General features: G+C 55.8%; 2 protein-coding genes across 2 annotated transcripts in view; one reads left to right on the forward strand and one right to left on the reverse strand.

Moving 5' to 3' along the window:
- Window positions 1-3553: 3553 nt before the first annotated feature.
- On the forward strand, window positions 3554-11885 carry Lfng (LFNG O-fucosylpeptide 3-beta-N-acetylglucosaminyltransferase). Its single transcript, XM_038345673.1, has 8 exons — window positions 3554-4034; window positions 8071-8119; window positions 8512-8611; window positions 8706-8859; window positions 8993-9078; window positions 9402-9567; window positions 10586-10671; window positions 10780-11885. The coding sequence occupies exons 1-8, from the start codon at window positions 3606-3608 to the stop codon at window positions 10844-10846; spliced, it is 1137 nt and encodes a 378-aa protein (XP_038201601.1). The 5' UTR covers window positions 3554-3605; the 3' UTR covers window positions 10847-11885.
- Window positions 11886-16870: 4985 nt separating this feature from the next.
- The window catches only part of Ttyh3 (tweety family member 3), a 29231-nt gene continuing 22322 nt past the window's right edge, over window positions 16871-23779 (reverse strand). Inside the window, exons 12-14 of the mRNA XM_038346319.1 lie at window positions 23091-23264; window positions 22377-22452; window positions 16871-19834 (exon numbers count right to left, since the gene is read on the reverse strand). Coding sequence (XP_038202247.1) covers window positions 19760-19834; window positions 22377-22452; window positions 23091-23264 — 325 coding nt within the window. The 3' untranslated portion in view covers window positions 16871-19759. The remainder of the gene's footprint in view (window positions 19835-22376; window positions 22453-23090; window positions 23265-23779) is intronic.

The raw sequence follows: 23779 nt of genomic DNA on the forward strand, positions 1-23779 counted from the left end.
GGCTGGGGTGTGGCTCAGTGGTAGAGCCCCTGCCTAGAATCCCCCAGTGAGGGGCTGGGGTGTGACTCAGTGGTAGAGCCCCTGCCTAGAATCCCCCAGTGAGGGGCTGGGGTGTGGCTCAGTGGTAGAGCATCTGCCTAGAATCCCCTAGTGAGGGGCTGGGGTGTGGCTCAGTGGTAGAGCATCTGCCTAGAATCCCCTAGTGAGGGGCTGGGGTGTGGGTCAGTGGTAGAGAATCTGTCTAGAATCCTCCAGTGAGAGACTGGGGGCATGGTTCGGTGGTAGATCTTTTGCCTAACAAGCATGGAGACCACCACCACCACTAACAACAACACCAATGACAAAACAGGACAGTAATGTCATCCTGTGGTTACAGGTGGGGATACAGAGGCTAGACAGAGCAAGGTCACAGGTCTAAAACTGCTAAACAGCTCCTCTTGTGTATTCTCTTTGTTCCTGCTGGGCCTGGGTCCCAGGCCCCAGGATCTTCCTTTCCAGGACTGTTTCTGAGGACCCCAAGGGGCTTCTTGAGTGTCCTGGTCTTCCCTCTCCAGCCCCCCATTTCCTGTCCTGGAATAAGTGCCCAGCTAAGCCCAGTAGGTCCCTGCAGGGAGCCTTAGGGTCTAGGGGAAGGGAGTGTGTCAGGCTAGAGCTGGCCGAGGAAGCAACAGGGAGGTTGGCCAGTCATGTCTCCCTCTGGTTTTTCAGACCTCTAGGAGTAAGCACGGAATTCCATTCTCCTGACAGCAAAGACACTGAATCACTCTTGCCAGAGCCTGCAGCCCCCACAAGAATGCCGTAAGGCTTTGACCCACCATTCTCAGATCAGCAACCACAGCCAGAACAGGGCTCCTCGCTCCCCTTCAAGCCAGCTTCATGCACAAGGCTGACTGGATCTCCCCTGCTCCACAACAGCTGCGCTATTGCACACTGCTCCAGCCCCTCTCTGAGCATCCACTTGCTTGCTTTCTTTACAATGGGCACACTCCTCACTCTCCCTGGTGTGTCAAAGCCAAAATAGCTATGAATAATGGGGAGCCTGGAGGCTTGGTTCTTATAGCCTTGTGGGAGTCCCAGGTCTGGGGTGGAGCCCCACAGAGACTGATGTCCAGCTAGTACCTGGTCAGGTGGGTGTGGAAGGCACGGTTAATTCTCGTTTGTTCTCCTGCCCCTCACAGACCTGCCCACTAAAGATCCTTGCCCTTGGTTTAAATTGAAGCCATGCAGAAATTTGGGGGGTGGGATGACTAACAGACTTGAGCTGTTGGGGAAGGCTGGGGGGGGGGCTAGGAGTGCCACAAGTCAGGGGAACATCAGGAGAGTCTTTGTGTAGATAAGAGGAATAGGGGATAGACTGGAGGCTGCTACGTGGTCCGGGGGTGGGGGGGAGGAACCTCATCCTAAAATATTTGGACGGCAGATAGACAGGGTTGGTAGTGGAAAAGGATCGGCACCCCCGAGGCTGGATCTGAAACTGGGATAAATGAGTTAATGTTTGGGGGGCAGTCCACCTTTTCCCTCTTGTCCTTGAGGGACTTTGCTCTGCAGACGGGGGAGGGGTTTATTGCAGGAGGTGACGCCATGGGAGACTTGTCACTCGGGCACAGCCAGCACCATCTGCTTAGGCATCTGCCTACCAGAGGTGGTGTCTTCTAATTACCTGGGGGAGGAGGGGTCAAAAAGAGGCCTGGGAACCACTATATCCCATTCCCTCCCACCACAGAGGGCTAGTGTTATCCCACAGGGCCCTCGGAGCAAATGGACCACAGATCCACTCCTGGGGGCAGGGTGGGAGGGTGGTGGAGGAGCCCTGCTACACATCAATCCAATGTCATTTTATTTTTGAGATAGGGTCTCATGTAGCTCAGGCTGGACTCAGACTCATTACTAGCGGAGGAAGAGCTTGACCTCTGACCTCTATGGGCATGGGTCACTATACCCGTTTTTGTTTGGTGCTGGGATGGAACCAAGACTTCACGCATGCTAGGCAAGTGTCTACCAGCTCTGCTGCCTGAGCTCCATCTCCAGCCCTTTTTTCACTCTAGCAGAGGCTGGCCTGATAGTCACTATGTAAGTCAGGCTGCCTTTCAAGTCAGGCTGCTCGAGGGTCCTCTTGCCTGTTCCTTGGGTTGCCTGTCTTCGGAAAGTTAAAAAAACTGTTTATTTGTTTGCTTGTTTATTTTGAGGGCAGTTGTGTGTGTGTTGCTCAGACCAAATTGCACGTGTGGAAATCAGAGTAGACAACAAACTGTTGATTATTTCTGACTATGTAGATCCTGGGAAACAAAGTCAAATCTGCCGCTCAGGTAGCAGCTGCCTTTACCCACTGAGCCAACTGGCCAGCCCCTTCAATAGTTTTTTCAGAGTACCTGATCCAGCCTGGGATCCAGCCTTATGCTGACATTCTTAGAGAGGGACATTAAGAGAGTGCGGTATATAATATAAGTAACTAAAAATGGCACTCCAGTCTTAATTATAAGTGCTTGGGAATCGGCGACAGAAGGAACAGTGGTTTATTCGAGATGGCAGGGTGGGCTCAGACTTCCTTTGGAGGGGGACGCGGAAACTGAAGCCAACCAGACCCAGGGGCAGCCAGGCGGAGAGCCGCCCCCAGCTGCACTCCCGGAAGAAGCAGTGGGCTCGGACCCTAATCCCACTCCGGGGACCCTAGGCCACTTCCGGACCCGTTGCCTCTCACCCTACCATCAGGCGCGCATTCCTGCCGCCCCCGCTCGTGCTGGGAGCAGGCAAGGCCCCCGCCCGTGGGAAGGGGGCCGTGTGCCTGGGAGGCGGGGCTGGGAGGGCGCACAGCTGGGTCACATCTGGTCGGAGTGCGGAGGAACCAAATGGAACAGAAGGTAGCCTTTCATCCCGCGAGGGAAGGGGAGGCCAGAGTGTCTCCTCGCCACAGGGCGCCTGAGGTTTTTGGGGACCAACCCTCCCCATATAGCAACATGATGCCAGGACAGGCCTGCTGGGGGGATAAGTAGAATTTGATTACAGGTACCTTCTTACTTGAACCTCAGGTCCACACTTAAGGCACAGGTGCCCGTAGGGGCAGCCCAGAACTAATCGCTCAAGGACACCCCGCAGGCCACCACTTTGGCTCTGTCAGCACGGTCCCCAGGGAAGGAAGCCTGCTCGGAGACAGGAAGTGCATAGCGAGAAGCTAAGGATGTCGCCCGCGGAGGAGCACGGGTCCTATCACCCAGGTTCCAGCGCCGTGTGTGTGTGTGTGGGGGGGGGGCGAGTGTCCCTCACGTGCAGCCGTGGCAGGCGTTGGTCAGCCTGGATGTCGCCCAGAGTAGCTCAGGAGGGTGACACGGCGCGGGCCGGACGTGCTCCTGCGTAAAGGGGGCTGGTGCCGTGGGTGCCCCAGCTGGGTCGTTCCCAGCCCCCCCCCCACCCCGTCTATGTCCCACGTGGGAGCCCGAGATGGCCCTAGAGACTACGCCCCCAGGCTAGCAGCCAATAAGCGCGCGGGGGCGTGGCCGACATGGGAGGTTTAAGAGCGCTTGGAACTAGAGGCGCGCAGCTGGACCGGGAGCCTCGGGCAGCCGGACCAGCTGGCACTGGGAGGGCACAACGTGCGGCCGCCGGCCACTATGCTTCAGCGCTGCGGTCGGCGCCTGCTGCTGGCGCTGGCGGGCGCGCTGCTGGCTTGCCTCCTGGTGCTCACGGCCGACCCGCCGCCGACCCCAGTACCAGCCGAGCGTGGACGGCGCGCGCTGCGCAGTCTGGCCGGCTCCGCTGGGGCGGCTCCGGGTTCTGGGTCTAGGGCGGCCGCGGAGCCCGGATCCCTCGCCCGCGAGGTGCATAGCCTCTCCGAATACTTCAGTCTACTCACTCGCGCGCGCAGAGACGCGGATCCACCGCCCGGGGTTGCTTCCCGCTCGGCCGACAGCCACCCGCGTCCCCCGGCCGAGGTCCTGTCTCCCCGCGACGTTTTCATCGCGGTCAAGACCACCAGAAAGTTTCACCGCGCGCGTCTCGACCTGTTGTTCGAGACCTGGATCTCGCGCCACAAGGAGATGGTGAGACCCCGCGCGGCCTGGGCAGGAGGATGGAGTAGGAATTACCCTATGTCCTTAGCCGCTTTGACTGCATCTATAGCTTTGGGTCTATCTGGGAAGCGATGGCATCAATCTGTCCCATTCATGTGTGGCTACTGGGCCCACTTTGCCTTACAGCCCTGGAAGTTTCCTCCCGTGTTGCCAGGGTCACCCCAACCACATGCTCTAGGTCTGGATGAGTAGCCTCCAGCTTGGGATTGGCCTTGTGATGCTTCCCCTAAACTCTGGGGTGAATGGTCTTGTTTCCAAACTTTTCCAAACAAATTGGCTCAGCTCCATTCTGGATCCTCTCCACTCTGAACTGATCCCCTTCTTCCTGGTTAGGGGGTACTTCCCTTGAAAGGGAGGGAAGGGAAGGAGAAGAGTAGCACCTCTGGACCCCAGATATACTGAAAGAAATAAGGTGCTGGTTCTCCAGGCTTGTGCCGAACCGTGTCTTTAGTAGCCGAGCTCCCCCCAGTTAGGCATCAACTTCATACACATAATAAAAAGACACACCCCACTTTGAAAATCTCCCTGGAGGCTACGACAGGACCGTTGGGGCGGGGAGAGCAGAGTGCACTCTAAGTGTGTGTGTGTGTGTGTGTGTGTGTGTGTGTGCGTGTGTGTGTGTGTGGTGGGGAAAGCACTGGGTATTTGGTGTGAAGATGAAGGTTCATTTTCCTTCCTGCTCCAGCCCCAGGGAGCCAGGGCCATCAAACTTGGCTAGGCTCTGTTTTAGGACAGAGAGGAGGTTAAGAGGACAGGCTCCTATCTAGTCTTGGTCAGAGAGGGGCCCTGAGAACCCCATGGCAGCATCCTGAGAATGAGGCGTCCCTTTCCCAGGGGCTCAGCAGGCTTTCGGGAGGGGGCAGCGGGGGCCATGGGTTTTGTTTGGCTGCGTTGCCGTTAGGATTCCCAGCGCTAGGCTGCTTTCACGCCGGCCCCTTGGGCAAGGCAACAAAGCCCCTTTCTCCAACCGAGAAAGGCGTCGGCCTCTTGTGTACAGCTATGCGCTCCATGGGAACCGTTGGCTGGCGTGCTGGCCACTCAGGTTGCCTGGCGATGAGGGGACCTCAGTGTCCTTCCCCCAACCCTGAATGACAGCCCTCGTGGGGCACGATCTCTGAGCCAGGGCACCCCCACCCCCTGCATTTAACCTTCCTGCTGTGTGGTATTGGATAGCATCTATCCCCCTCTGGGCCACTACTAGTTCTAAAAAACTCTCATTTTGGGATTCAGGCACTTTCTCTGGCAGAGAGGACCCAGAAAAAAGTCTCAGTTGGGCTATGTGATCTGGAAAAAAGCCTAGGGTCTTTGACCCTCAGCCCCTTGCTCCTTGAAAATGGAAATGATTGTCTTTCCACTAAGATATTATAAAGTGGACTATGTAACTTTGGAGGCTTGTGGTGATCCCTGAAGTCATTCAGAGTAAGGGTCCCCTCTACCTAGAAAAGACTGGATTGACCCCCATGGCCAGCTGATGTGCACATGGCAAACAAAATTTCCTTTTGGTGTGCTATGGACAAGGGCCAATTCAACCTGTAGCAAAGGGTGGCCCTTCTGTCTGGTCAGGGCAGCTGGAAGGTAAGAGGCTGCATTAGGTCACATTGGGTATGAATGGGAAGAAGACTTCCTGGAGGAGGAGGAAGAGGAGGTTGTTCCATCTGAACCAGAGTCCTATGGCCCAGGATGGGCAATCTTGGCATCAAGCATTATTGTGGGGTTGTACAAAAGAGCCGGCAACCTTTGGAGAAGTGGAGAAGCTGGTCAGTAGGGGATAGGCAGGGCCGCCTGGCCTCTGGCCTGCTTGCTCCTCCCCCACCACTAAGGAGTGCGCCAGGCTGCAGGCTGCCACCGCCACAGCCACAATGGCTGGGGCAGAACTTGGCATCCTGTGTTTCTTTGAATCTCGGCTCCAGGAACAATGCTGCTTCCTGTGTGTCTCTTTCCCACCCCCTTGCCTGCCCTCACCAGTTGGACTGCCCTCACTGCCCTGATGGTCCTCCTTCGGGGAAGTTTTGGTGGGGGATGTTGGGAGATGTGGGTCCCTGGAAGGCATTATTTCTTCCTGAGTATGGTCACAGACTGGTGTCCTCTGGTCTCTTTACTGCATACCAAGGAGGAGATGGTACCCATTTCCTCGGGACACTAGGAAGAGTCCATTCCTAGAACTTGGCTCTGCACAGGCGGGCTGTGTTATACCCACTTTAGAGTGTTTCTGGGGGCTGAGTGATACCCACAGGTGCAGCCCCTGCCCCCTCCTCTCCTGATTTCCCTGTACTGGGGAGACAGCAGGGGGAGCACCCACAGCTCTGCCTCAAAGACAGAGCGGGCCTCCTGCAAACTGCCCCCTCCAACACAACTGAACAAAGGTGACTTTAATCTCCGTAGCCTTGGGCTGGGTTTTTAGGACACCATCGAAGCGCGGGAGAACAGGCCTCTCTCTTGATCTCATTAAGAAAGCATTTTCCTTTTAATCCAGCAGCAGCGTCTGCACAGGCCAGCCCGCTGCACCTCCCACGGCATTCCTGGGCTGGGGTGCAGGGGGGGTGGGTGCGAGTCTGTGCGTGTGGGCTGCCCTGGGTGTCTGCAGAGCCCTGGAGGGAGAGGTGCATGCTTGCAGATGATAAAGGTCTCTCACCTTTTGCTCTCCTACCTGGGCCTCACTGGAGTGAGCATCCAGGCATTTGGTCAGCCTGGGCAAAGAACTGGGGCCGCTCAGGGCATGGTGTGCCACCCCTTCAGGCCTGGGGAGGTTAGTTCCTTGGGTAACTGAGGTAAATGCTGACCTCCAGGCTTGCACACACCGGGGTTTCCTTGGGACCCTTTTGTGCACAAAAGGAAAGTGAGGATTGGTGGTTTGGGAGGGGGGTTGGACTGCCGCCTCTGCTAAGCATCCCCCACCCGCCCTGGGGTTGCACTCTGCCATGCCAGGGTGCGGCAGGCGGCACGCGCTGGGCGGGCCGGCGGAGGAAGGAACATTCCTTCCCGTGTGCTGACGGGCCCAGGCGGGCGCCGGCAGCTCCTGGCCCCGCCCCGGCGGCCCCCCCCCTTCCGCAAAATAATCCTGGCAGGGGGTGGCCCTGTGCCGGGCCAGGTGGAGTCTTGACTGTGGCCTTGGGCAAGGTCTTCAGTGTGTAGGGAAGTTTTCCTCTTCTAAATTGGGCTGACTGCTTGGATGCCCTACTGCGGGCCTGGGAACACGAGTTCTTTTCTGCCACTACCACAGTGACCACCAGTGACTTCTCAGAACCTGGCTGACTGCTGTGGCTGGGGGAACCTGCCCTATAGGGCGCAGCAGGAGGTGCGGGCCAAAGTACTGCATGGTCAATGGTCTTACCCATATCCCGTATAGGACCTCTTGCCCAGCCGGCCCAGTTAACTAGGCCAGCTGTATGGAAATGACAGCCGGGCCACTCCCGCTTAACTCGGCAGAGTTAAGGCTGGCCCAGCCCAGGACAAAGCTGGCGGACAATGGCTGGTGATTCATCCTCCCTCCGGGGCCCTTTGTCTGCCAGGGCTTGGCAGCAGCCCAGCAGAGGCCTTTGTCCCCGACCCGAGAGAGTGAAGCTCAGCTTCCCAAAGCGGACCTCCTCCTATCCCCCACCCGCTCCACAGCTCGGAAAGCCTGCAGGCTGGGCGGGCAGGCAGGTTGTGTCAATAAGGGTGTGTGCCCCGCCAGGTGCACAAGTTGGCGGGAGGATTAGCTGCGGCCCGTTTACCTGGCGGGTGGGTGGGACACCCCACCTGGCTCGTGCCTCCCTGCTGCCTGTGGCGACCTTGGGCCCAGCTGTCTTGAGGTTGGGGAATGAGTCCCCCTCCACCCGACAGCCCAGTTGCCACTCACCCTGGACACTTGAACACACATTCTATGTGCAGTGGAGAATTCGGGCAGTTGTGCGGGGTGGGGAGGGTGGGAGTATAGACCTACAGCTGAGGGCACTCCAGGATGCCTTGACTGTGGCTCTGGTGGGGGACTTGGTGCTGCAAACTCAGGTCCTATCTCTTCTTCCAGACATTCATCTTCACTGATGGGGAGGACGAAGCTCTGACCAAGCTCACAGGTGTGTCCCAGATTTGGGGCGAGTGGGGGGAAGGTGGACCTGATTCTAAGCAACTTCTTCCCCTGAGGCACCCTGGGGTTCAGAGGTCACCAGTCACTGGGCTCAGGGGCCAGTTTACTCTGATGGTTTGCTTCATGCCCCGCCCCACCACTCCCAGGGCCCCCAATTCTTATGCAGAGGAGCCCCTTTCAATCCTCTGGGGACCTTTTGAGTCCTGCAGGCAGCAACAGGTGGCCAGTACGGGGGGGGGGGGAGGGAAGCTGGTTGAATGAATGGGCAGGGGTGGCTACCCTGAGGAGGGGGTGGACTGGGGGTAAAGTCTGAGGCAGTTGGAAAAGAGCCTACTGCTGTGCTCCCCGGGCCTGCTAACAACCCCCCCCCTCCGTCCACAGGCAACGTGGTCCTCACCAACTGCTCTGCCGCCCATAGCCGCCAGGCTCTGTCCTGCAAGATGGCTGTGGAATACGACCATTTCATCGAGTCGGGGAAGAAGTGAGTTCCTCCCTTCCCCACCGGGTCCCATCCATACCCCTTCCCTGGCAGCCTGGCAGTCCAGCCCACTGACGCCATCCTGCCTTGTGTTCAGGTGGTTCTGCCACGTGGATGATGACAACTACGTCAACCTCAGAGCACTGCTGCGACTGCTGGCCAGCTACCCCCACACTCAGGACGTGTACATTGGCAAACCCAGTTTGGACCGGCCCATCCAGGCCACAGAGCGGGTCAGCGAGCACAAAGTGGTGAGTGTCTCCCATCATCATCCCTGCTGCACATGCTTCCCCCCCCCCCCCAGGACTTAGGGGGAGGGGGTTGAGCACCTCTGCCACCTGGTGGGACCCAGGAGTCTCATGACAGCCATCTCGCTTCCCCCAGCGACCTGTCCACTTTTGGTTCGCCACCGGAGGAGCTGGCTTTTGTATCAGCCGAGGGCTAGCCCTAAAGATGGCCCCCTGGGCCAGGTGAGTGCCCCCTGCACGTGTAAGACCATCCACACAGCAGGGTGTTCATTTGTGGTCCTGGGCGCCCCACTGCAGGGCCTGGCTGGTTGGGCCATCCTTTCCCAGCTGCGCACTCCTCCATGAGGTATCCAAATGCAGCTGTGTTTACAGCCACTCCCTCTCCCTCTGCTCTGGCTAGAGCACCCGTGGATGAAACCCTTTGGCATGGAAGAATTATGGTTCATAGAGGGAGGAAGCCCCGTTTGGCAGGGTCCTGTCTACCCTCTCCCCAGCTACTGGCTTCAGCCTCCTCTTACTGTCCCCTGGGCCCTTCCCTCTTACAGTGGTGGACACTTCATGAGCACAGCTGAGCGCATCCGGCTCCCCGATGATTGCACCATTGGCTATATTGTGGAAGCACTGCTGGGAGTGCCCCTCATCCGGAGCGGCCTCTTCCACTCCCACCTGGAGAATCTGCAGCAAGTGCCCACCACCGAACTCCACGAGCAGGTGTGCATGCATCCTGAAGGCCTGGGTGGCCAAGGAGTGAACTCAACAGGGCCAGAAGGGACAGTCTTCCTTCCTTCCTTCCTTCCTTCCTTCCTTCCTTCCTTCCTTCCTTCCTTCCTTCCTTCCTTCCTTCCTTCTTTCCTTCCTCTTGTTTGTTGAGATGGGGGTTTCACTATGTAGCCAAAGCTAGCCTTGAACCGGTGATCTCTTGCTTCAGCTCCATATGCTAAGATTCAGTTGTGTGCTACCACATCTGCTCAGTGTCGTTTAGGGATGTATGTATGTATGTATGTATGTATGTATGTGTGTATATATATATATATATATATATATATAGTGGGGGGGCGGGGGGTCTCCTGTATTCCAGGCTAGCCTTGAAGTTGATGTGTAGTTGAGGATGACCTTGACCCTGAATTCCTGATTCTCTTGCCTCTGCCTCCCTGGGCTATGATTACAGGTATTGGGGGAAAGAACCAGGGTTTTGGTATGCTAGACAAGCACTTTCCCCATTACATCTGTAGTACAGGGTCACTGTTTTAAATAGGGACACTATTTTCAGGTGTCACAATCTGTCCCGAGCTGCTGGCTCTGAGCTGGGGCTGTCGCTCTGTGGTAGAGCACTTACCTACATCTACATGTATGAGCCACCCGAGTTTAATCTTCAATTCCTCAAAAAATAGTGAAGTAGACTCCCCCCCCCCCTTTTTTTTTTGTTTTGTTTTTTTGAGACAGGGTTTCTCTGTAGCTTTGGAGCCTGTCCTGGAACTTGCTCTGTGGACCAGGCCGGACTTGAACTCACAGAGATCCGCCTGTGATATAGACTGTTTTAAATCGCTGATCCTGCTCTTTGAAGGGACACACCTGCTCTGTCTTGTTCATAGTTGAAAGTCCTCCCCCTGGAATTCATCCCCAGGTGGGCAGAGCAGGTGTCCTTGGCCCAAGGATGAGTTTGTCGAGGGAATAGCCAGCCAGGCAGGACTGTCACCCCTCCAGCATTGCTCCCTTGCTCCCACTGCAGGTGACCCTGAGCTATGGGGTGTTTGAAAACAAACGGAATGCAGTACACATCAAGGGACCCTTCTCGGTGGAGGCTGACCCATCCAGGTAAGGGCTTGCCAATGGTCACTAAATACCCCCAGTGCTATTGGGACTTCCAGAGGGTGCATGGCACCCCCACTCCACACAGACCAGTCTTCTGCTCTCTCCCGACAGGTTCCGCTCTGTCCACTGCCACCTGTACCCGGATACACCCTGGTGTCCCCGCACCGCCATTTTTTAGAAGCTGTGGCTGAGACCCTGTCCCTGGGCGCCCCTGGTATCCAAAGGGCCCAGGGACCCTTGTTTGTGTCCTGACCTTGGTGTACGAGGCTCTTCAGGGCTGCGTGTATGTGTGTGTGTCTGTCTATATTTGTGTGTTTGTGTGGCGTGCCCACCCATGTTGCAGACTGCTGGGCAGTCGTGTTCTTCAGGGAGTGGCCTGTCTGTCCCTAACTATCTTTTCTACGTTCTGAGATCCACTCCAAGGGCAGTTCTGTGGGATCTGTGTTTGGATCTCTGCAGTGGGGGGAGAAGCCTCAGGGCTCCCCTCAGGGGTACATGGGTGCTGTCTTATAGCACCATCTCTTAAGTTGGAGTGCCAGCACCTACCTGGAACCTTCCCTGTCAGCTGAGCCATGCCCAGTGCTAGGGAAACTGGTTTGGGTAGTAAAAGGCCTGGGGCCCTCCTTCTGGCTTGGGCACTGCCACTGACTGTTCAGGTGACCAGTGCTTCTCTTCCAGCCCTCCAGGGTGGGGTGAAGTCTTCAGTCCCACCCCTTGAGGTCCTATCTTTGTCTCCCACACTAGGGAGTTCAGAGCTATGAATTTTATCTCCTCTCCAAAGTAGAGAGTGTCGCCCATAGTGGGTGTGCCTGTAAATATTGTGACAGTATTTTTTTACTGTACTGTTTCTTGAGATGGGAGGGGTGGGTGTGAAGGGAGGGGGGGTTGTTTTCTGGGTGGGCTGGAGAGGGTCTTATTTTATCTTTTCTGTGGATCAGAAAAAAGCAGAAGCCAAACAGGCTTGGTCTTTGGAAAGTTGGACCATGAATGCCTTAGTACTGTATTTATGCCTTCCAGTATCTGGAATCCTGCTCTCCCCCACCATCCTCCCCAGCACCCCAAGGCTCACCTCACCCCACTCCATGGGCTGCGTTCTATGTTCTTTTTGCAAAGACCTTAGCTAGGCAAGCTAATGATAAGGGAAATGCTCTCAGGGAATTGATGTGTTGTTGCCATGGTGACGTCCTTCCGCTGAATAAAGGTGCTCTTTGCAGCAACCCCAGGGGCCTTAGTCTTGCTTGGGAGTTGGGTCTAAGCCACCCGTCCATCAAGATCACTCCATGGGACACTCAGATGAGGGCAGGGGAAGCTGGCTCATGCCATAGAGAAGGTGGTTGATAGGCATCCTACAAGCCGACTATAGGGGAGGGAAGCTTGGTGTTATAAATCAGTGAGAGAGTAACCAGTTCCGTGCAGGTTTGTCACTGGTGGGTGGCCACCATGCTGGGAGGAGGGGGGATGGGTGGAGCTGATGGAGGTAGTTGCTTGTTCAGGTCTGTTAAGGTCGTGGTGCCATTGTTAATATCGCTTGTGACAGCTAGGGGTGCGGCTCTTCCTGAAGGAGGGACAGTGGCTATGGTGGGCTAGCCAGAGACCCACTTTGCAGACAGGAAAACTAAGACTTAAAGTAGGTTAATTCAGAATGCTCTGGGTCAGGCAGCCAGGCTGAAAGTCCCTAGATCTCGGTGACCTATTATTAACCTTGCCAACACTGTCTTGCCTCTCATCTGTCTTAAGTTTGGAGGTATTCTCTGAGGATGGGCAGTGTCCAGGCTGGGCACAAGTGGAGCTGGTGGGGACGCCTATTTTTCTTAGGTTCTCCAGGGAGCTTCCTCAAATCCAGCCACGAAGGGTGGGGAGGGAGGGTGTCTGAGCACGGGGATTCCCCACCCTACCCCCTTCCTGTGGTCTCCTTGCTTCCTCTTCTTTACGGTGTAGCTCCTTGAGGCTGGCAGACTGGTGTCGGCCACCTACTGCCCCTCTGCAGGTGCCTGCCTGCCCTGCCCTGGATCCCAGCTCACCTGGAGCTCTGTGTCCTCACTACCTGCCACCTCTAGGTCCTCTGCCTCTTTCCCTACCCCACCCCTAATTAGAGATCTCCCCTCCCCTCTCCACCAGAAACTTAGCACAATCGCTCAGCACCCGCAGGCGAGGCTGGGCAGGACCTTTGCTGGTAACCGCTCTTGCCTTGCGGGGCACCTGGCCAGATCCTGACCCCCACCTTGGCCCTGCAGTTAGACTTTTTAAGGCCTGAGGCAGCTGCCTGCAGATTTCGGAGTAGGGGATGGGGAGAGAGGACCCTCAGCTGTGGCCATTGTCTTCAGCATATCGTGCCTGGTGGTGGTGGCTCAGGGCCCCACTTATGGATGAGGAAGCTGACATTTGCTAGGGGGTGGAAAGGTCATGGTGGAACAGTCTGCGCACAGGCTGTGGGCCTCCTTCCTGCCCGGATGAGTCAGAGGCCTGTTGCCCTCTGCCCTGGTCTTCACAGAGACTCCTGCAGTTGGCATCAGCCTCCCCACACAGCTGGAAGGCACAACGGCTACTCTGGCCTGATGGGCATGGAGTAGGGGCCTCAGCCAGGGTAGGGTTCCCACTGGGATTGGAATGGAGTCAAAGGTTTTCTTCATGGTGGGTCCTGATCCTGGAGGGACATGGTAGCAGCAAGGAGCATGGTGGCAGAGGTCAGCAGGAGGATCATGAGATCAGGACTAGCTTGGGCTACAAAGTGAAGTTTTATTTCAAGAAAATCATCTGAGAAACCGGAGCCAACTACGAAGGTGCCAGTAGCCTCAACTATTTCTCCCATGTAGCTGACCAGGTCAGCTTATTCCTCAGAAGGGAAGCAAGCCGGCCTATTTATTTGTTTGTTTGTTTAATTCTGGGTGGGGGTTTCGAGACAGGGTTTTTTTCTGTGTAGCCCTGGCTATCCTGGAACTCTCTCTTGTAGACCAGGCTGGCCTCGAACTTAGAGCTACACTTACCCCAGCTGGGGATTAAAGGCATGCCCCGCCAACAGGCTGCAAGTTATTTCTAAGGCCCACTTCCATACAGGTCTGAGCAAGGGTCCTCCTCTTAGGTCAGCTACTCAGGCAGGGAAGGAACTCATTTTCTTCTCCAGGTGCATTAGGATTCATCCTTGCTCTTAACACATAACCCAGGCTGAGAGCACCAGAAGGGGCCCAGTCAGGGGTCCTGTTCCAAACCACCCTTCATGGAGAGCTTCCAAAAGTAAAATTGCAAGCCAAGTGTCTTAGTGGCTCATGGCTGCACTCTCTGCACGTGGGAGACAGAGACAGGACTGCGAGGGTCCAAGGCCAGCCTAAGCTACCTGCAGAACGATGCCCCCCCAATAAAAGTCGAACTGCAATCACAAGTTATAGGGTGTCAGGGAGGGTGCTGAATGCAGCCTCAGCCCCCAGCTTCCTCTCTCATGCTGAGTTGGAGGAGCAGTGGCGGGACTAGCTGAGCTGGGTCTGGGGGAGGGCTGTAGGGTGGGGTTGACGTTTTCAACTTCCCTCTCTGAACTTCCCTCCCCACTGGGGTCAGCAGGGCTGACTTCCTGGAAGAGGTGCCTCGCTGCTGGAGCCGGAAGGCCAAAACCACAGAGTATGAGCAAAAGTCAGTTAACATGAGCATGTGCTCGTGTGTGTGTGTGTGTGTGTGTGTGTGTGTGTGTGAGTGTGAGCTTGGCACAGCCCAGACAAAGCCACCCCAGAGTGGGGTTTTCGGGGAGATGGTCAAGAGCAGTCTGAGAAGGGCAATGAACAATGGACCTGAGACTTCCACACTCTCCCTGCCGTAAATGGCCCTGACCTCTGATGCCAGAATCAGAGTCCACTGTATTTCCTCAGCCTGCTCTCCCTGCCTTCTGGGCCTGAAGTTTTGGGAGGAAGCAGGAGGCTCAAAGCAGACAGAGTAGTTCAAAGACTTATCGGCCAGGCCTGTGGCACACTCTCCTATTCTATGCCCACCTGGTCATCCTGACCCAAGTTCTACTTTTTTGACCGCCCCCCCCCACAAAAAACCCCCACTTTCTTCCTTTTGATGATTGGAATAATAATAATAATAAAATGGGGCTGGAGAGATGGCTTGGCAGTTAAGAGCATTGGCTGCTCTGGCGGAGGACCCAGGTTTGAGTCCGAGCACTCACATGGCCGCTCACACCACCTGTAACTCCAGTTCTAAGGGATGTAACACCCTCTTCTGACCTCTGCAGGCACCAGGCATACATGTGGTGCACAGACATACATACAGGCAAAGACTACCTACAGATATAGGTTCTTCCACTAAGTAGGCCCCAGGGACTAAACTTAGGTCAGTGGGCTTAGCAGTAAATGCCGTAACCAGCCGAGTCATCTCATTGGCCTCTTGGTGCTTTTTTTTTTTTTTTAAATTGGTGTATTTTCATTGTTCACAGTAATTAATTTCATAAAAATAGCCCCATTCATCACATGTTCTGACCGTATCCACCCCTTCTACTGTCTCCTCTCCCTCTTGGATAATCATTCTGCTTTGCACAGATAGTCCCACTTCTATCATCACACACACACACACACACACACACACACACACACACACACACACGTATACAAAGTCATGCACACGTGCACACCAGGGCTGGCAATGCGGCTTAGTTGGTAGAGTGCTTGCCAAGCACGGAGAAAGTCATGGGTTCAATCCCCAGCACCACATGACCATCCTTGGCTACACAGAATTCAAGACTAGCCTGGACTTTGTCAAACAGAGACTGGAGAGTTGGCTCAGTGGTTAAGAGCACTGGTTGCTCTTTCAGAGAACCCAGGGTCAAATCCCAGCATTCATATGGTGGCTCAGAAAGTTTCCGGGGATATCTGACCTGACACCATTTTTGGGCCTCTGTGGGTACTGCATGCATGCAAAACACCCATACACATAACATAAAAATATTAAAATAAGTAAGAGAGGGAGAAAATATATAAAATCTCACGAACCCTATTTGCTACTCGATTACATAGACACTTGGTAAAACCCTGGAAGGGACCCCAAGACTAAGAGGCACCCTATATTGGACCCTGGAGGTTGCCTAGATGTCATGGAGTTTAGGGGCTCAGTTGCAATGGTTCGCTCAGATCCAGTGCCTCTGCCACTACCCACCATGGCCCTTGGGCGCCTCCTGGTGGTCACAGTTGATTATTTTCCCTAGTCTGAGTTGCAGCTTTCCAGAGACCCTCCCCTGAATCTGGGTAGGGGTGAAAAAAAAAAGAACTGCAGGTCTTTGCTTTGGACTCAAAGTTCCAAGTGATACTAAATATAGTCCCTAACCTGATTTATTCCTTTTTTCCCCTTTGTAGTACTGAGAATTGAACCTTGGGTCAACAATATACCAGGCAAATGATCAAACCACCGAGCACATTCCTAGCCTTCTGATGTTGGATTGATGCAGTATGAGTCAGGTGCAAGGGCTGTTCATGTGCTGGCTTTTGAGTGTGGCTCAAGCAGCAGGTGCCAGCAGCGGCATTGTCAGCAGAGTCACTGCTTGCTCTCCTCTCCAACAGAAACATGACCCACTGGAACCTCTAGGCACTTTAGATACAGACTATTGGGTACTTCTGAGAAGTACACCTATCACGGTTCCTGAGGGAGAACCAGTGCCTCCATGGGTGTTTGCTTTCCATGAACCTTGTTCCGTCTTTTCACATATAACCCCATCACTGGGGATTCTAGGCAGGGGCTCTACCACTGAGTCACACCCCAGCCCCTCACTGGGGGATCCTAGGCAGGGGCTCTACCACTGAGTCACACCCCAGCCCCTCACTGGGGGATTCTAGGCAGGTGCTCTATCACTGAGCCACACCCCAGCCCCTCACTGGGGGATTCTAGGCAGGGGCTCTACCACTGAGCCACACCCCCAGCTTCTCAATGGAGTCCTATTCCAGTACAGAGCTGATTGATCTCCTGCTTCTATCTTTCCTCGATCCCTTCCTGATTCAGCAACTAGAGCAATTCAGTTGAAATGAAGGTTAGATGGTGCCACTCTCTAAGGCTCCCTCCCAGCCAGTAAGTTCCTGTCTCTACCCATGAAGTCCTGGCTGTACTAAATGTGGTTGGTTCCTCACAGACCTCACTCAGGAGCCATGACCCTAGCCTGAGCTGCAGGCAGTCACCTGTGTACAGCTAATGGCTCTGGATCCTCCAAGGCAGTTCAGGAAAGTCAGACCTGTTTTTCTTAAAACTGTTTATTTTAAAACATGAAACCCAAGCTGAATAGAGATCACAGAAATTACATGGACAAGAACTTTAGTTATTTGCCAAGAAAAATAAAGTTCCCCAAAGAAATAAAAATCGAACCCCAAACCCGGTTTAAAAAAACAAAAACACAGCAACAGTAACACACAGCCATGGTCCTACAGAGGCTGGGGGGTAACTTGGGGCTGGCTCAATTCAGATGACATTGTCCACTGGGGGCAGATGCAGGCAGGGGGACAGTAACTGGGAGGCAAATCTCACAAAATCATATATATGAGGAAGGGCATGGCACACCATCATTATGATTTGAAACAAACAAGAGACCCTGGTCACCTTTAGCCCAGGAGCTAACCACCTTCTGGGCTGGGCAGAGCTGGGACCTGGGTAGGGCAGGCATTGGGACCGGGGCCAGGAATTGCATAGTGAGAGAGGGTGGGTAGGTGGGCACTGAGGGGAAGGTTTGGAGTTTGTTCCAGGCCAAGATCTGTGACTTAAGCTCTATCTCACAGAAGAAGTATGTTTGTGGGAGATGGTGGCCATCAGTCCTATCAGCATTGCTGTCCCAGCCAGATCCCTCCTGGCTTGGCTAGGGACCTGGGTCTGGTTTGGTGGCTCAGCCTTCCTTGTTACCCACCAGAGATGTAGGATCCCCTGGGGTAAAAGTGAGTGGGGACCAGTCCCAGGCAGCTGGCACTGGACTGTTCATCCCCTGGAGAGGTGGAGGGACTGGAGGGATTGAGGAGACAGGTGGCACCCCAAAAGTCAGAAAACAAAACAAAAACAAAAACCACAGTGGCAGGAGCCTCTCCTCCATGGAGGTCAGGGTAGGAATCCCCTTGTTTCCTTTCTTCAGCCTCGGTGAGTGAAGAGTCACAGATAGGGGCACGCACGCACACGACGGTCAGGACTCCCAAGACAGCACAAGTTCACAGCCACATCCGGGCAGTGCCCGCCTCTCATGCTATATACATTCACCTTGTGGCCAGCTCACGGCCAGGGGGCAGCATTTGTGCTTCTGAGAGGCCCCAGGGCACACCCAGTCATCCAGGCAGGGGTGCCCCATGCCTCCCTCAGAACCTGAGGCCAGGAACACTTACAATGGGCAGACTGGCCACAGCTGGGCCTCCATGGCCCTCCATGGCCCTGTAGATTCCTGGCGCCAGCCCAGTTGGAGCCAAAGGCAGGGTCCCCTCCACTGAGCTCATGCTCAGGAGCTACAGATGGCCAGACTTGGACCCTAGGCCCAGCAAGTCCTCTGCTGACTCCTTTTGGTCCCAGACACCAGCACAATGAAAGGGGTTGTTGGAAGGAAGGGAATGCAGAGCTCTCCCCTCTGGGGAGAGCTGAAGCCTGGGGTTCTGGGATCTGTAGCTGCCAGGTTTGCTCCCGGAGGACCACAGGTCTGTAAACCACCTCCTGCCACGGGGCCCCAGCCTTGGTTACCTACACATGCTGCTTGCTCCAAGCCTATGCTATAGCTGCCCACCCCACAGGGCAGAGCTCCCACTGGCTGGCTGGGCCAGGGTAGAGGCTCCAGGTCCTGATTTGAGAGCTGATCCGGCTCCTCACAGCAGGAAGCACAGCAAACATCACACACTAAAGCCAAAAGCACCTTAGGGGAGCAGTGTTCCAGGGTGGGGACTGAGGTCAAATGTGGGCTTCAGTCCACAGTTCCTGGGACATGCTCCTCCTGGGGCAGCACCTGCCTGGGGAGGGGTCTCGAGGCCCTTTGAGTTGCTTGTGGGTCTGGCCCCTCCCCAGCAGCACCCCACAAAGAAATGACGACTCTAGCCCTGGCTCCAGGCTAGACTTAGGGTCATGCTTGCTGGCTCAGGGTCAGCCAGGAGTGCCCATGGCAGCTGAGAGTGAGGTTAGTGGTTAATCCCAACAACAGCATCCTGAGGCTGGGGGCACATTCACAGCCATCTCAAGTCCAGCCCTCAAGGCTCCAGAGGGCACTGCCGCTTGTCCTGGGCAAGAATGGAACTGAGAGGGAAGGGGAGTGGGCAGTGTCCTGCTTCTTCTATGCCCCAGACTGCCCTGGAGATGATAAATGCGGTCCGTGCAAAAACAAACGGATGAAGCTGCCACTCTTCGGGATGAATGGGAAAGAGGGTTTGGCACCAAGAAGGCGGCCAGCACTGAGGGGCCAGGGAGTGACCTGGGCTCTGTGTGGCACCTGCTGTCTGGGGAGAGCTGGCTGGGCGCTGAGGGAGAGAATCATGGGAGTAGAAAGTGCAGGAAGAGCCCCACCCTGGAGGCAGCTCAGAACTGACAGGAAGGGCCAAGTAAATCGGGTGGGAAAAAGAAGGCAGGTGCTGGATGTCGCAAAGACGAGCATGTGTGAAGGGGCCACTCAGTGACGAGCAGGTGGGCACCAGGCACAGGGGCTTCCACTGCCTACGAATGGAGAAACGATCCTCAGAGGGGTCAGGGGCCAGGGCAATGCCAGGAAAGGTTCGGTGCAGCTGGAGGGGAGGGAGCTCCCAGAGTGCAAGGGACAGCATGGAGGGCCACCTGCGGAAGGAACATGGGGGTGGAAGCACCTGGCACAGAGCAGGGCTCAGAGAGCCCAAGAGGACAGAGGGACAAAGGGAGGTGGAGGCAGGCGGGGTCGGGTTGCTGGTGGCAGTGTCTGTCCAGGTGAGTGCCCAGAAGTCTCACTTCTCAGGCTGGCCCAGAGCTCATGCTGGGCACCTACATGCCTCCTGCAGGGTGGGGACAGTGGGGGCGGGGCTTCAGATGTGCCTAGGGCTGGTCTGGTGTAGCTTGCAGAGGGTCCGGCAGGGTTGAAGCAGCAGTGCTGGCATAGGAAGGGTGGGGCAATTGGCACGTGGGGGCAGATGGCTGGCCGGAGTGCGGTCTAGTGCCCGCTGCCGCTGGAGTCGGGGCGAGGCTGGCTCGTGGCGAGGTATTTGGCTCTCATGCTGGAGGTGTACTAGAGGAGAGAGGGAGGGAGGAAGCAGGGTCAGCTGGGTTTCTGGGCAGGACTGAGCAGCCAGTAGCCTCACTGATGTGGTCCTTGGTAGGGTGAGCCACAGCCGACCCTTGGGGGGCAGAATACAGCAGTGCAGTGCGTGGTTGGCAGAGTCTACGGTAAGAGCTGCTGGCCCAGGGCCAGGACCAAGGACTGGGTACAGTTAGGAAAGGATCTAGCCTCTATAACCCAGGCTGGGCCACAAAAGCAAGCTCCCTTTCCTAATTAAGTACATTCAGTCCCTTATTGTCATTAAGCCACTCCTAGAGCCCCAGTTAGATACTTGCTACTTCAAAGACCCTAATTGCATCACACACGCCAAGAACCTGAAGGCCACACAGACCCCATCTCTACGCCACTGCTTTAGAGCTCTGCCCTGGGCCAAGACAAGGTCTCCCAGGGCAGGTCCGCATAGGCCACAGCCTATAGCTGGCGAGTCCACTGGAGTCAGGAGGCTTAAGCCCCCCCCCCCCAGCCATTCAACCCCATCGCTCCCAGGAAAGGGGGGTGTCAGGCTAGAGTGACTCTGCCCACCCCTCAGATGGGGACATTAACTCCTCCAGATTTGTGATTTGAGATGGAGGTGAATGGCTAGTTCTGCATATTATGGTCTACACATCTTGGCCACCCTAACAGTAGCACAGGTGTAAAGGTTTGGGTAGTGCATTTGTGTGGGGTGTACGTGTGTGTGTGTGTGTGTGTGTGTGTGTGTGTGTGTGTGTGTGCATGCGCACAGAGGATGTGCCAATGCCAGGCCAGGCAGTGTGCAAAGGGTTTGCATGCCTGTATCAGGGACAAAGGTGACCACTGCTCAGAAGGCTGAGCAGGCTGACTCCCAGCCACCGTAGGGAGCACAGGCTGGCTTCACAGTCCCCAGGAAGAGGGGCAATGCTCCTGGGGACCTGAGTGCTCTCTTGAAACATTCTAGGTTAAGGTCGCAAGCAGCGGCCGTGGAGCAGGGGTGGGAGCAGCAGGGGCCCCAGAGCCATGTCATTCCATGGACATGCAGCAGTGACAAGGGACAGGGGGTTGGGATGGGACACTGGTGGGATGGGACACTGGTGGGATGGGACGGAAGATGGCAGCCCAGAGACCTGGAGGAGCCCAAGCAGGCATTGGCACAGGGAGAGAGGTTCATACCCATGTGAGCACACCTGTATACCTGTGTGCATGGGCCAGCATGCAGGACCACATACCCAGGGACCCAGCTCTGCATCCAAGGTCAGATGCACATAGGGTCTGGGTAGAAGTGAGAAGATGGCTGGCCACCTGCGGCTGATGCCAGTAGAGTCAAGCCTGGAATGGGGGTTCACTGTGATAGCAGTGGGCTCAGGACCACTTCAGAGGCCTCCGGTCCCCTGAACAGTGGATTGGGGACAGTGGTGAGCAGAGGGTGCAAGGCATGGAGGTACAGGCGGGCAGCCGTGCAGGGTGGGGGGCTGGGCGGGTCAGTACCTGTCACTCTTTGAGGGTACAGCTACCACAGTGTTCGGGCGCTGTCCATGGGTTTAAATTGCCAGCCTGCGTGGCTGCCAGAGTCCAGGGCAGCCAGGTAGCGCTAGGAGGGCCCAGGGTGGGAGGGATGCAGGAGAAAGAGAGAGAGAGGGGTGTCCTCAACGCCAGGCGTGGCTGGCCCCAAATAGACCGCAAGACCAGAGGGCAAGGGTGAGGGCAGTCGGGTGTGATACAGAGACCTGACAGTTCCTGGTCCAGGTCCTTGGCACCCTGGCACAGCCCTGTGCTACGGAACATTGTGGTGTTGTGGATGACACACTGCAGGTGTTCCTAAAACAAGGCGGCCTTCAGCCTCTTAGAGCCTGTCCTCACAGCTCAGTCCTCAGGGGAGCCCCAGGGGCCCCCACATTTCCAACAGCACCTACTCTTTGACACCAAATCCACCCTGATTCTTTTGTCTACAGCTCACTCCTGAGGCTTAGAAGAGATATCAGGCCTGGGTTAGAACAGCCTGGGGCTCAGACATGGGTGGATGCCTAGGGAGAAGGGAAGGAGGGATGGAGGGAAGGAGGAAAGGAAGGAGAGACGGAGGGAGGAAAGGAGGGAGGGAAGAGACAAATGGAAGAAAGGAAAGAGAAGGGAGGAGAGATGGAGGAAGGGACGGAGGGGTGGGTGGAGGACGGAAGGAGGGAAGAAACAGGGCTCTAATGATGGAGCTGCCTTGCCGAGGCTTTGGGAAGCCCAGGGGAAAGATGGGAAGAAAGTACTGGGGCCCTGCTGGCCACCTGCTTATCTCAAGAAAGAAACAAGGGCTGACTGCTAGGTAGCAGGACCCCAAGATTGCCCACGCTAACCCCCAGGCCCCTCAAGAGTGCCAAGAGCTGGAGGACCCACCCGGTCCAATTGTTTAGGCCCTGGTATTACAGGCCCACAGCTTTCTCAAGAGCCCAGACAGCCTGTGAGAGCAACACCAGGGTACCATGGCGACAGACTGTAGAGCCCTCAAGCCAGAGAATCTTCCCACCCACCCTCCTGCCCTGAGACTTACTGAGGGCGGTGGGGACTCGCGCCCAATGAGGGGGGTGTTCTCACAGCGGGGATTCTGGAAATTGGCATTCTGGCTCCTGAGTGGAAGGGGAGAGAGAGCACATGAATTGTCATGGGCCATATGGTCCTTACTCTGGGGAAATGGCCCATCTTTTTATTGTTTTATTTTGTTTTAGATAGGGTTTCATGTAGCCCAGGCTGGCCTCGAACTTGCTATGTAGCCAAGGATAACCTTGAATTCCCGATCTACCTGCCCCTACCAACTGAGTGATGGGATTACAAGTGTGACCACCTTAGAGCCAGACAGGTCCTATGCCTGGCCAGCTCTGCCAATGCTAACTTTGTATAGTGTCAAGCTCAGAACAGTCCTCCATGCACGCCGGCTTCCCTGGCAGTCAGAACCCATTTCCCACCAGGTCACCTGCCTACCACAAAGGCACACACCCTCCACCTGGCCCTGTGGCCACCCCATGGCTTTTGACTGGGTTCACCTGGTCACAGGGGACGCTTAGTGCCAGGCCATTCCACCTGAAGCCCTGGCTGCCCAGCCTTGGTGAGAGTGCCCCCCCACCCCCCACCCCTTCCTGCAGCTGTACAGGCCCTGTACCCCGCCTCCCCATCCCCTCTGACAGCCTGACAGTCCACAGGCTCCCCAGTTGCGTACGCACACCACCCCTGGCCCTACCTCTGCCTGTTCCCAGCCGTTGCAACTCACATGTACTCGGTGACTGGCGCATTGCTGACGGTGTGGGCAGCGGCTGGGATGCTGGCCTCACTGCCGTAGCTGCTACCGCAGCTGTACAAACTGGGCATGTGCACTCGGTAAAGGCTGTCGTGTGCCTGCCGTGGCCCCGGAGCAGTGTCCTCTTCTCCATCCTCATCTGGGCCTCTGCAGGGAGGGACAGCGGCACAGGTTCAGTGTGTCTAGTCTGGGGTGCCGATGCGTGGCAGGGCCGTGGGTTGGTCAATCTGTCCTCTGAGATGCATCGTTCCCTGAGTTATGGGGTCCTCTTTTGGCTTTGTGGGGCTTGTTCTCAACCTTGGGAGGCCTGAGGTAACCTGCCCTGCTCCCTTCTGGCTTCCCACCCTCTGTTCCATTACTGGCTGTGGGCCAGACTTTGGTTGTTCTGCAGCAGCCCTGTGCTCCTATTCCACATGGACTGCAAGGCTAAGCCACCGTGTGGGAAGCACTCAGAGGTGGGACAGTGTGAGCGTCTGGTGTGACCATGGCTGAGCCCTCAATAAATGTCCTTTAAAACAAGAATTATTAGCTGGGTGTGATGGCGCACACTCGAAAAACCAAAACTAAAAATCAAAACCAAAAAAAAAAAAAAAAAAAAAGAGAGAGAATTCTTATTTTTTTATTTTTTTGAGTCAAAGCTTTTCTGTATAACCCTGGTTGTC

Source organism: Arvicola amphibius, chromosome 10 (genome assembly GCF_903992535.2).
Source record: "Arvicola amphibius chromosome 10, mArvAmp1.2, whole genome shotgun sequence".
In the NCBI taxonomy this organism is placed as follows: Eukaryota; Metazoa; Chordata; class Mammalia; order Rodentia; family Cricetidae; genus Arvicola; species Arvicola amphibius.